General features: G+C 52.7%; 1 protein-coding gene across 16 annotated transcripts in view; it reads right to left on the minus strand.

Annotated features, from left to right (window-relative positions):
- Lrsam1 (leucine rich repeat and sterile alpha motif containing 1) overlaps positions 1 to 12248 on the minus strand; it is a 36440-nt gene that overhangs the window by 19323 nt on the left and 4869 nt on the right. For all 16 annotated transcript variants that reach the window (XR_374086.3, XM_006497965.3, XM_006497967.3 and 13 more), the window contains 10 exons: positions 11938 to 12015; positions 10644 to 10712; positions 9665 to 9749; positions 8827 to 8948; positions 6556 to 6646; positions 3254 to 3384; positions 1555 to 1584; positions 1314 to 1436; positions 905 to 1044; positions 168 to 212 (listed from right to left, as the gene is read on the minus strand). Coding sequence is in view for 15 of the 16 variants with exons in the window: in XM_006497965.3 (XP_006498028.1) it covers positions 168 to 212; positions 905 to 1044; positions 1314 to 1436; positions 1555 to 1584; positions 3254 to 3384; positions 6556 to 6646; positions 8827 to 8948; positions 9665 to 9749; positions 10644 to 10712; positions 11938 to 12015 (914 nt within the window). In the remaining variant the exon portion in view is untranslated. The remainder of the gene's footprint in view (positions 1 to 167; positions 213 to 904; positions 1045 to 1313; positions 1437 to 1554; positions 1585 to 3253; positions 3385 to 6555; positions 6647 to 8826; positions 8949 to 9664; positions 9750 to 10643; positions 10713 to 11937; positions 12016 to 12248) is intronic.

Below are 12248 nucleotides of genomic sequence, written 5' to 3' on the forward strand. Positions count from 1 at the left end.
TGCCTTTCCCCAGGGCTGTGAGCACCCAAGGGTATCTACCCTCAGAGTTGTGAGTCCCCCAGCATGTCCATCTCCCAGGGCTGTGAGCACCCTAGGGTGTCTGTCTCCCAGAGCTGTGAGCACTCAGGGAACTTTCTCTAGACATGTGGTCCCAGAGGCCCACTCACCTCTCATTCTCCAGCGATTTCAGAATCTCAGAACTCTTCTTTTGCCTGTGGGAAAAACCAGAGACCTGTGGTCCTGTGGGCGCCAACAATGCTGCTTCCAACCAGGCTGCCCCCTCACCACACTGACTGAGCCATCAATCACCCAGGAGCTCTGCTCGAGCTGGGGAGCCCCCTCTAGCTCTCCTGTGACAGGGTGAAGCACTTCCTAGGCGACTGGGTAAGCTGTGGGAATACAGCGCCTGGCACGGAAGCACCAGCAGGGCTTTCTCTCCTGAAGCTCTGACAGATGACAGGGGAACAAGGCCTGGAAGCAGGAAGCCTAGAGCTAGTGGGGCATGCGGCTGCAGCCAGTTTCTAGAACCTTCTGCGGCGGACCCCAAACTAGGTATTTTCAGGCTTCTTGAGATCTCTACTTGGCTCCTTTCTCTGCAATCCTGTCATGAAGTTCTTATATTAGACAGTCTGTTCTATATAAGACAGCCTGTTGCCTATAGGGTGATTGGCTAACCTCAGGCGACAGGCTCCTTGGAAGCCAAACGCAGGAAGGCTGTGATTCCTGCCTGCTGATATACAGAAGGGAAATGAGCTGCGGGGTCAGCTGTCTGGTGACAGAACCCCATTCTGAGAACCAAACTGAAACAGTTTTCTTGGTTCCTATCAGAGGAGCGCTCGGGCAGGGATGAAGACCGAGGAGAGCCCCTGGTCCTCAGAGGGCACTCGGGCTGGCCAGGACTGACCTCTGGTTGTCCTGCAGGAGTCTCTGAATGCGGCTGGCGATGCTCTGCTCCGTCTGCTTGAGCTGCTCCTGCAGCTGCTGCCGCTCTGCATCCAGACAGCGCTGGCGCTCGCTCAGGTCCTGCTCTAGCCGTGTCTGCTCCTGAGCGGGGGACACACAGGAACCCCACGAGTGGGCACTGGAGGGACTCTGACTGGGGTAAGGAGAGTGGAGTTCCTGTCTCACTCTGCAGGTTCCTTTGTGACCTGGGGTCGGTCCCTCCTGTGTCTTGTGCTCAAGGTCAGGGTATCTAGTCAGGGCCTCCATTGCTGCTTCCAGGGGTCGGCAGGACAGAGTAATCCCCTGCTTTGCCACCGCCTAGGCACCACGGCCCGTGCGGGTCCCAGGCCGGCTGCTGTGCGGCCACACACCTGCTTGACCGTCTGCAGGATCTCGTCCTTGTGGCTGTGGCTCTGCTGCAGTAGCTCAGCGTGCTCCCGCTGCCCAAGGTCCAGGCGCCGCTCGAACTCCAGCTTCTCCAGCATCTTCTGCTCCTGCGGGGACAAGATGTCTGCCCTTCATGCCTAAATCAGAGGCAGAAGGACGCCACCCCTCAGCTTCTGAGGAGCTGCAATCCTCAGGGAGAACGAAAGCAGCAGGGGAAGCCCTTACCTTCCGCTTCTCGTAGTCGGAGAACCGATTCTGGGGAGAAGAGCAGAGGTGAGGACAGGTCGGTGGCTGTGGTTTCCACTGTGCCCGCCACAGCGCACCCAACCTGCCCCACCGTATGAGGAGATGGAAGGAGAGCTGATAAAGGGTCCTGGGCTCCAGAGCAAGAACCACCATGTGCTGACACCACTGTCCTTCAAGACAGCCCTGGAAGGCAGTGCTGGGCAGGTGGCCTGGGACTCAGAAAGATCAAAACAGGGGCTGCCTGTATCCTTGGCTATCTGTGTAACATACTGCAGTACCCATCTCTGGCCGCCCAGACCTCTGCAAACACAAAGGTACTAGACAGGTCCTGGAGAATTATTCTACAGAGAAAGTGGAGGTTAATTCAGATAAGGCCCAACAGGCACTACAGATGAGTCCACGCATGAAGGGTACAGGGCTCCTGCTTAATCTCCTCTTCCCTGTCCAATTTCCATTAACTTCTTAAAGAGACAGTCACAGGTACACTCCCATTAACAACGGCAAAGCAGTGAAAGGCTTTCTGGAAGACTGAGGCTACACCAAAGGCAGCTGGAGTTCCCACCTACGGCCATCAAAGACCTGACTTTGTGAGCTGGGATGAGAGCAGAGGTGGCAGAGGCAGGTCCTGCCTGCTGCAGTAGCAGGTGTCCAGATGACTGTGGCAAACCTTGCCAAGGTTTCCTCCACTCCTGCCTCCTGTGCCATGCTGGCCTACAGCTGGGGACTTTCTAGAGCCTTCCTGCCACTGGCGCTGACCTGTGTCCCCTTCACTAGACCAGAGTCATGGGGCTGTCCTGGCCACTGAGTGGCTTGTGGACAATCCGGACATGCTCTTGACTCCCTTGAAGCTCCGTCATGCAGTGGGGATGGATTGTTTAGCACGCAATCCTTTGCTGAGTTCAGCACTGTGGAGTGCTACCAGGGCAACACGAAGGACGGAGAGCCCAGAGCAGGTCTGACCTGGGCTGGTGATTGTCTACTCTGACAACCAGGGCCAGTGACACGGCTACTGCCACCAAGCCTGGTGACCCGAGATTGATCCCTAGGACCCACAGTGTGGCAGCAAAGGACTGGCTCCTGAGGACTGTCCTCTGGTGTTCATGTGCCTTCCTTCTTCTCCACAAAATAGATTTAAAAAAATTAAAATACACTGAGAGGCTGGAGAGCTGGCTCTGCAGCAGGAAATTGTTTCACACAGGCCTGATGGCCCATGGTCAACCAGAACCTGCTAAAGAGCAGAGGAGAAAAAACCCTACGAAGTTGTCCTTGAGCCCCAACATATGTGGCAGAGTGGGTACACGCACATATATACACATAGAGAGATTAATAATAAATACGTTTTTAAAGTTTAAAGTCATCCTTGGCTAAATATAAAAAAATAAATAATTACTAAGATAAAATGAAAATCAAAGCCTGTGCAGGGAAGAGTTCCAGGTGGGAGTGGCTTGCCCGGAGATGTTGTGGAGACAGGGGCATGGTTTGTTCAGGGAACAGAGAAGAAACCGGGACAGCTGATGTGTGGTGAGCTGGTGGCCTGGGGCAGCCGTGGTCGCTGGGCCTGTGGTTCTGAGGGGGAATCTGTGGGCACAGCTCTGAACACTTCTTTTGCTGGCAGCCCTCGATGCCCATGCAGGCACGCCCCCCCCACCGGCACGCCCATGCAGGCAGCTCATCTTACCTGCCATTCAGCCTCCTCCCTGGAGAATCGGCTTGCGGGTCCATCGGGGCTGTCTTGGGTGTTCTCTGCTCCATCTTGCTCCAGGACTGGCAGCAGGTACTGAGAAGGTGGGTAATAGTCCAGTCCTGACTCTGTGGGAAGAGGCACAGGCTGGCCAGGAGACCCCAGCTGCTGGCTCAGTCCACTCTCATCTTCCTGAGCTGGGCTGCCCTGCTGTCTAACGATCACTGCCTAGTGTCAGGCCTGGTGACATAGGCTTGTAACCCAGCTACTCAGAAACCAGAATAACTGCAAGTTCTAAGCCTTCGAGGGCTACAGAGCAAGTTCAAGACCAGCCTGAGTAACAGCAAGACCCTGTCTCAAAATGAAAAACAGAAAAAGGGGGCTGGAGAGATGGCTCAGAGGTTGAGAGCACTGATTGCTCTTCCAGACGTCATGAGTTCAATTCCCAGCAACCACGTGGTGGCTCACAGCCATCTATGAGATCTGGTGCCTCTTCTGACATGCAGATATATATGTAGAACAGTCAGTGTGTATACAGTAAATAAATAAAGCTTTAAAAAAAAAAGAAGAAAAACAGAAAAAGGGCTGGATGAATGGTAGAGCTGTTGTCTACTATGTGTGAGGGCCCAGGTTCAATCCCCTAGGGAGTACACTACATAATGTCATGTATACTTGAGCTCTGTAGTCAGGATATGCATGTATACTCGTTCATTTTTATTTTTCTTTCGTTCATTTTTATGTCTGTTGCTTATATAAACATTAGAAGATCTTAAAACATTACTTTGGGCCGGGCGTGGTGCGCACGCCTTTAATCCCAGCATTTGGGAGGCAGAGGCAGGTGGATTTCTGAGTTCGAGGCCAGCCTGGTCTACAGAGTGAGTTCCAGGACAGCCAGGGCTACACAGAGAAACCCTGTCTCGAAAAACAAAACAAAACAAAACAAACCCATTACTTTGGTATTGATCCTCAGTAGGTGGCCCAGGCTGGCCTCAAATTCACAATCTTCCTGTGTCTGTTTCCCCAGGTGTATAAACATTATAGGTGTATACTACTCTATCCTGATTATTTTTTTCCTTTATTTTAGCAGCTAGAAACTGAAGCCAAAGGTTCATGTACCCTAGACAACTGCTCTGCTACAGCTGGAAGAACATTTAAGGCAAACACACCCTTACAGGCCAGGGGTGGTGCTGGCCCGGTACAAGCGTACTTCCCAGTGCCTGCCTCTCCCTCTACTCTCCCACAGAGACTCTTCCAGCTTGCTGTAAGCAGTTTGCTCTTTTCAATGCGGTGTGGTATTCACATGTGAGTATGAAATCATTCATTCTATTGCTGGGCACTGCTACTAGGGACAGTGCGGTTGTGAGCGGCTGCAGACAACATGGCTTCTCTTTCTGTCGCCAGGGAACTGAGTTGAGGGCCTGAGTGTTCAGCCTGAACAGACACTGACAACATACAGAGAGGGAGAGGGAGACAAGGTCTTGCTACATAGCTCAGGCTAACCTTGAACTCACTCCATAACCCAGGCTGGCCCAGGACTGACACTCATCTCCCTGTCTTTCCAAGAACTCATTATCATACTCAGCAATAGCTTATTATTTATTTGGAAACAGGGTCTCAAATGTCTCAGGCTGGCATGTACTATACACCTCTGCTACCTCTGGAGTGCTAGGATTATAGGTCTGGGCTGCTACATACACAGTATGTGGTCCTGGGGCTCGAACTTAGGGCTTCACGTACAGCAGCCAAAACCCAGCGGCTGAGCTGCTGCTCCAGTTAAGACAGGTCTGTGGGGTGCCGTAGCCTGACCTCGAACTGCGGATCATTTTGCCTTGCCTTTTCGAGACAGGGTTTCTCCGTGCAGCCCTTGCCATCTTAGAACTCACTCTGTAGACCAGGCTGGCCTCGAACTCAGGGATCCACCTGCCTCTGCCTCTGAGTGCTGGGATTAGAGGTGTGCACCACCACTGTCTGGCTCTCCATAGACTTTTAATGTAACGATTGTGTAGACACTGAAGTCTGGCTGTTTGTTTACATTTTAATTTTATTATTATTTGAACAATTTATTTTACATGTCTGAGTGTTTTCTGTGTCTGTGTGTATGTCTGGTGCCTTTGGAGGCCACAAGAGGGCATTGGATCTCTTAGAACTTGAGCTGCCATGTCGGTGCTGGGTCCTCTAGAACAGCAGCCAGTGTTCTTAACCACTGAGCCATCTCTCCAGCCCTGGAGAGTGTGCTTTTGAAGGACCCAAACAGTGGAGCGCAACTACAGCCCCAGTACGCAGGAGGCTGAGGCAGGAGGATTCTAAGTTCAAGGCCAATATAGTAAGTTGGTATAATAAGAAGTCAGAATACAAATAAAAATGAGTCCTATTGGGCAGGTACACACTGCAAAGACTCGCTCGCTGACTGACTTTTTCTTCCCTAGATGGTACTGTCTGAAGAGAACTTTTAGTTAACGCAAAGGCTATCAGCCTTACTGTTGGCGCTGTGTGCCTCCTGTTTAGGAAGATATCAGGTCTGGGACTTTCCTCAGGGGATGGCATCCAGGGCCTGACATATCAGGTGAGTGCCCTGTGCTCTATGCCACCCCCCCCCTACAGCTCCAGGCTGTAGATGTGGCCTCTTTTGCTCCCTGCGCTGTGCACCATTAATAATTCACATGAGCAGAGGCTGTACCCTGAGACTGTCCCAGGTGACAGGAGCCATAGCTGACAACACCTGAGGCTGCTCCCTCCTGGTCCTAGACCAATGGGGGCCCTAAGCATTAGTCCCTAGTGATGCTTAACCTCGCTTCCTACAAGCTCAGGCCACTGGGGTCTCCCCTTGGTGGCCCCAGGGGCCTGCCTAGCTGGCTGCCCTCCATTTTCTTTCGCCTCTCTCTTTGCGTGCGTTGTTACTCTACAATGTGATCTTTGTGAAACCAGCTCTCCTGCTGGACACTGCCCCTCCCCTTAGCTTTGCTCCATGGCCTCCAGCACCCCAGCTACACCGGCCCTCTCTCTATCATGCCCAGGCTCTCCTACTTCCTCTAGGCCCCTTATCACTGCCTCCAAGCTAGAAACCCAGTCTTTTTCCTGGCCCTCAGGCGTCAGCTGCATTCTCACACCGGCCTTCCCCAGCCTAAGCCTCCGGCGCCTCTGCTCTTCTAGGTCACCCTGGGTGCTCAGTCCCTGTGATCGTTCACTGTGCCTGTTTCCCTCACAGGACCCTGACCTCCAGCCAGGTGGTCTGTACCAGCTAGTCTCTGCTGTCCCCATCCTGGTGGCAGGGGATGGCTTCCGGGGGTGACCTGGTTTACCTTTGCAGAGGAACTGCTGCACGGCCGCAGTGCCAGCGCCACACACCTCTGGTGGGGGGTAGACCATTGCCAAGGCGTTGAGGCTCAGCGTCTGTGGACACAGGGAACCCCTTCTTTACAGTGTACAGTTGAAAGTCACCTGGTTTTGTTATTAACTTGGGTGCTGACTGTCTCCCCTGACTACCAGGAGCACCCAGGGGGCAGAGAAGGCCAGGTTTAAAGAGCATTGATCCCACCTTGGTGACTTTTGTTATCATTGGTAAAGTGTAGTAGCTGCAATGTGGACTCTGGGCCACACTGCCCAGTCTGGTGGCTGCAAGTCACGTGTGTGCATGTGTCGCATGTGTATTTCTTGTGTTGTGTGTGCATGCCTTCATGTCTGCAAGTGTGGAGGGACAGGGGAGAACCCTGAGTGTTGATCATTAGGAACTATCCACTTTGCTTTTTGAGATGGTTTCTCACCTGCCTGTAACTTGGTAAGCTGGCTAGTAAGGCCCAGGACCCACCTGTCTCCATCTCCCCGGGGCTGGGATCACAGGCTCCGAGCTTTTACAGCACTGGCTCTAGGGCCCGAGTCCAGGCCCTTTGCAAGCACTCTCCCCACGGAGTCACTGCCCCAGACCCACTTTTCTTTCCTTGAGACAAGATCTTGTTCCGTGGTCCAGGCTGCATTGAACTTGTGGCCTTCCAAGTGCCATGATTACAGGTGTGCCCTGTCACAGATGCCATGATTACAGGTGTGCCCTGTCACAGGTGCCATGATTACACGTGTGCCCAGTCACAGGTGCCATGATTACAGGTGTGTCCTGTCACAGGTACCATGACTACAGGTGTGCCCTGTCACAGATGCCATGACTACAGGTGTGCCCTGTCACAGGTGCCATGATTACAGGTGTGCCGTCACAGGTGCCATGATTACAGGTGTGCCCTGTCACAGGTGTCATGATTACAGGTGTGCCCTGTCACAGGTGCCAGGATTACACATGTGCCCTGTCACAAGTGCCATGATTACAGGTGTGTCCTGTCACAGGTACCATGATTATAGGTGTGCCCTGTCACAGATGCCATGATTACAGGTGTGCCCTGTCACAGGTGCCATGATTACAGGTGTGCTCTGTCACAGATGCCAGGATTACACATGTGCCCTGTCACAGGTGCCATGATTACAGGTGTGTCTTGTCACAGGTGCCATGATTACAGGTGTGCCCAGTCACAGGTGCCATGATTACAGGTGTGCCCAGTCACAGGTGCCATGATTACAGGTGTGTCCTGTCACAGGTACCATGATCACAGGTGTGCCCTGTCACAGATGCCATCACTACAGGTGTGCCCTGTCACAGGTGCCATGATTACAGGTGTGCCCTGTCACAGGTGCCATGATTACAGGTGTGCTGTCACAGGTGTCATGATTACAGGTGTGCCCTGTCACAGGTGCCATGATTACAGGTGTGCTGTCACAGGTGTCATGATTACAGGTGTGCCCTGTCACAGGTATCATGATTACAGGTGTGCCCTGTCACAGATGCCAGGATTACACGTGTGCCCTGTCACAAGTGCCATGATTACAGGTATGCCCTGTCACAAACAGCCCTCACTTCAGTTTTAATTAGTTAGGGTCACCTTGGCTATATGAGCCACATGTTGGCTTGGTAGCCATTAGTTCTTGGGCACCAGCACAGATGACAGCATTTCTATTACCTGAGGGGAGGAGTAGCCATGGATTCTGTCTCAAGAGACACTCAGCCTGGCTTTAAACCCCCGCACAGTCTGCTGTGTGTCCTAGACAGGTTGCTTGTATGTGCTGGGACCGGGCACTCAGGTAGTGTACTGGCTGGTTTTGTGTGTCAACTTGACACAGCTGGAGTTATCACAGATAGAGGAGCTTCAGTTGAGAAAATGCCTCCATGAGATCCAGCTGTAAGGCATTTTCTCACCTAGTGATCAAGGGGGGAGATCCCCTTGTGGGTGGTGCCATCTCTGGGCTGGTAATCTTGGTTCTATAAGAGAGCAGGCTGAGCAAGCCAGGGGAAGCAAGCCAGTAAAGAACATCCCTCCATGGCCTCTGCATCAGCTCCTGCTTTCTGGCCTGCTTGAGTTCCAGTCCTGACTTCCTTGGTGATGAACAGCAATGTGGAAGAGTAAGCTGAATAAACCCTTTCCTCCCCAACTGCTTCTTGGTCATGATGTTTGTGCAGGAATAGAAACCCTGACTAAGACAGGTAGAGAGGGTAGCTCCAGTGAGCAGCACTGGAGAGATTGCCCCTGCCTCACCTCCAGGGTCCGCACGTGCGCCAGCATCTGGGGAAGTCTCTGAATCTCGTTCTCACTAATGTCGAGTGTCCGCAGGCTCCGCAGCTCCCCCAGGGTGTCAGGAAGCTCCTTCAGCTTGTTGTCTGCAGAGACCCAGATGGCAAACTCAGTGCCCCAGAGCCTCCGGCCGCCCAGGGAATGTGGCCGGGAGGCTGTCACTGCTTATTAGCCGAGCAGCTCAGGACACCTGGCCTTCCCTCCCGGGGCCTCGTCTCTGTAATACAGCACCACTGTCTCCCATCAGTCACAGGATGAGCTGACACTGTGCAGAGGCCAGGGGCAGCAAGAGAACGATGAAGAGCTTGGACCACGGGGAGGCCAGTCCTCTTTGGAGGATGAAAACACTACCCTGGCACCTGGCTAGTCACTTACCTCACTGCAGGGTGGGAGTCCTGTGCAAGCTACTGCTCTGAGCCTCACTTTCCTCATGTTAGCTGGGCATGCCCCATCCTCTGCCTGCCTTGAGGACTTGTCAGGCCAGCCACAGTCGTGGGGCCAGCATCAGTCGGAGTGTCCCGAGCCACAAGGAGTGGCTACAGCAGCACCTCCTTCTGTCTTGCTCATCACTACACCCTGTTCCCGTCACTTAGCTTACCCGTCACTACATTGGCCTGTCTTCTGCCCCACAAGTCTCTGATTCTGAGGGTCATGGAACTCTTTACAGATATATTGCCTCTGGTTGCCATGGAGACAGAGGGATCTAGCGGGAGGTCAGTCTGGCCTGCAGCGTTGCCCTCACACTCAGTGGCCTGACTCTGGAGTTGCCTGAGGATGGCGCGACAGGGCTTTGTGTCCCCACCTTTTACATTGAGCGTCTGGAGCTGCAGCAGGTTCCCAATAGAGCGAGGGAGATGCGTGAGTTGATTTCTTTCCACATTCAATACCTAAGAAAGACAACAGTGACATGAGCCCCCCCCACGGGACAACGGTGGCATCTGCACACTCAGCCCTGTTCCATCGAGCGCTGAATATGCCTGCAGCAGCCCTGAGAGGGAGGTATAGGTTGCTGTGGTCCCATTTAAGACATGGGAAAACTGAGATTTAAGTCACGTGTCCAAGCCCTTGGACACACGTGAGGGCTTAACATTGATACTAATGCAGGATGCCTAGGAATTGCATGAGCCAATGTGGAAGGAGAAAGGTGTAAGGGCTCTGGTATGGTTTCTGCTGGTGAGCAATGGGGACGTCTAGCTCAGGGCTAGCCCTAAATCAAGCACTCAGGCAGAGCAGAAGCAGCTGTAGACAAAGCACCAGGGAGCCTGGAGTGCCCAGAATCTGTCCTTTTAAAAAAATATTTAAAATGTTCTTTTTTACGTGTATTGCCTACATGTAAGTGCAATACTTGTGTGCACCACCTGTGTGCAGTACCTGAAGAGGCCAGAAGAGGGCATTAGAACTTCTAAAACTGGAGTTGTTAGCTGCCATGCTGGGAACCCAACCAGGGTCCTGTGTAAGAATAGCCAGTGTTCTTCACCACCAAGCCATCTCTACAGTCCTTGGACAAAGGCCCACTGGGGATTTGTTTTTGGGAGGAGAAGCTAAAGCTATGAAGCCATGAAATAGTGTGGAGTATAAGCCAGGTTCTGGAAGATTCTCACAGCCAGGCGGCATCCATGCTGAGCATAGACGGGGCCCACTGAGTGTGGAGTACAAGCCGGGTCCTGGAAGACTGTCACGGTCATGCGGCACCCACACTGCGCACAGCTGGGGCGGGGCCCACTGCTGACTGTACATCAGAACCTCCCTTCATTATAGAAGTCTATGCCCTGCAGCCTTACCTGCAGGACTGTCAGCTGCCCCATGTCATCAGGAAGGGCTGTCAGCTGGTTCTCATGGAGATCCAGAACCTACAGAACAAACATGTCAGGCCCCCAAATCCCAGACTCCAGAGCAGCTGACAGGTGATAAGGCCACCTCGTACCCTGGCAGTTTGGTGGTGCCCCTTCCTCCTGCCCACCGGTCCGCATTCTATCTCACAGATCTTTTATATATTATTATTTGTAGTGTTTTGAGATGGGCTCTCTACATAGCACTGGCTATCCTGGAACTCACAACTCACACTGTAGATCAGGCTGGTCTCAAACTCCGAGACCCACCAGCCTCTGAGTGCTGGGATTAAAGGTGTGCATCACCATATCTGTGTTTTTTTTTTAAAAGACTTATTCATTTATTTTATGTGAGTACACTGTCACTGTCTTCAGACAGACACACCAGAAAAAGGCATCAGATCCCATTACAGATGACTGTGAGCCACCATGTGGTTGCTGGGAATTGAACTCAGGACCTCTGGAAGAGCTGACAGTGCTCTTAACCTCTGAGCCATCTCTCCAGGCCCTGCCCCTTTTTTGAAGCAAGGTCTCGGTATGTAGTCCTGGCTGGCCTTGAACTCAGAGATCTGCCCGCCTCTGCTGGGACTAAAGGGATATGCCAGCACTCCCAACTCCAGCAGCTCACCAGCTCATAGTCTTCTTTTAAGGTTTAGAGCAAGGCTCTTAAGATGTAGCCCAGGCTAGATCAATTCTCTTGCCTCAGCCTCTTTGTCAGTCTCAGGATTGTAGATATTCGCTACCATGTCTGGCTTCAGTATTCTCATTTTACTGACTATAAAAATTATGCATGGCCTGGGGTGGGACTCAGAGGCAGAGCGGGTAATCAGCATGGTAAAGGCTTGAGCATAGCCAGTTCTAGGCCAGCTAGGACTGACTGCATAGTGAGACTACTGCTTAACAAAAGAACCGCCATGGAGCCAAAACTACCCCAACCCCACCTGTGGGAGCTAGCGTGGAGGAGAGTGTACATTTTCAGTCTTTACTCCTAGGGTAAAGGACCCACCCTACCAGCTTCACCTCCATACAGAATAATCTGTGGCTGACCTGTAACTATACTATGATCTACCATGTCCAGGAGGGATCCACAGGGAGGAGGGAGGCCATGCTGGTCACTGAGGAGTCAAGTTGCCCTCTCTTTACCAGCCACACACAACTATAAACTTTAACAGAGAACACTAGGAGGGTGTAGAGGCTCAGCTGCCACCTGGACCCCAGTCCCCGATGCCTGGAGGACGCCCAGTACCTTGATGGTGACAAGGCTCAAGAGGCTGCAGGACTTGGGAAGCAGGGAGGTGAGGTGGTTTGTATGGACAATCAACACCTAGGAGGAAAGGGGGGAGGGGAGAGAGAGGGAGAGGGAGAGGGGGGGAGAAAGAGTGAGAGAGAGAGAGAGAGAGAGAGAGAGAGAGAACACACTGTAAGAGAGCAGCAGACAGGAAGGCTAAGGGCCTAAGGGCAAGGTAATTGGCTTGGCACAGGGCGGCCATGTTGTGCTCCGTGGGCACTTCTGAACCTGACTCAGAGGGCTGGAAGTCCTAGGGTGAAAGGGAGTCT

Source organism: Mus musculus, chromosome 2, assembly GCF_000001635.26.
Source record: "Mus musculus strain C57BL/6J chromosome 2, GRCm38.p6 C57BL/6J".
Lineage (NCBI taxonomy): Eukaryota > Metazoa > Chordata > Mammalia > Rodentia > Muridae > Mus > Mus musculus.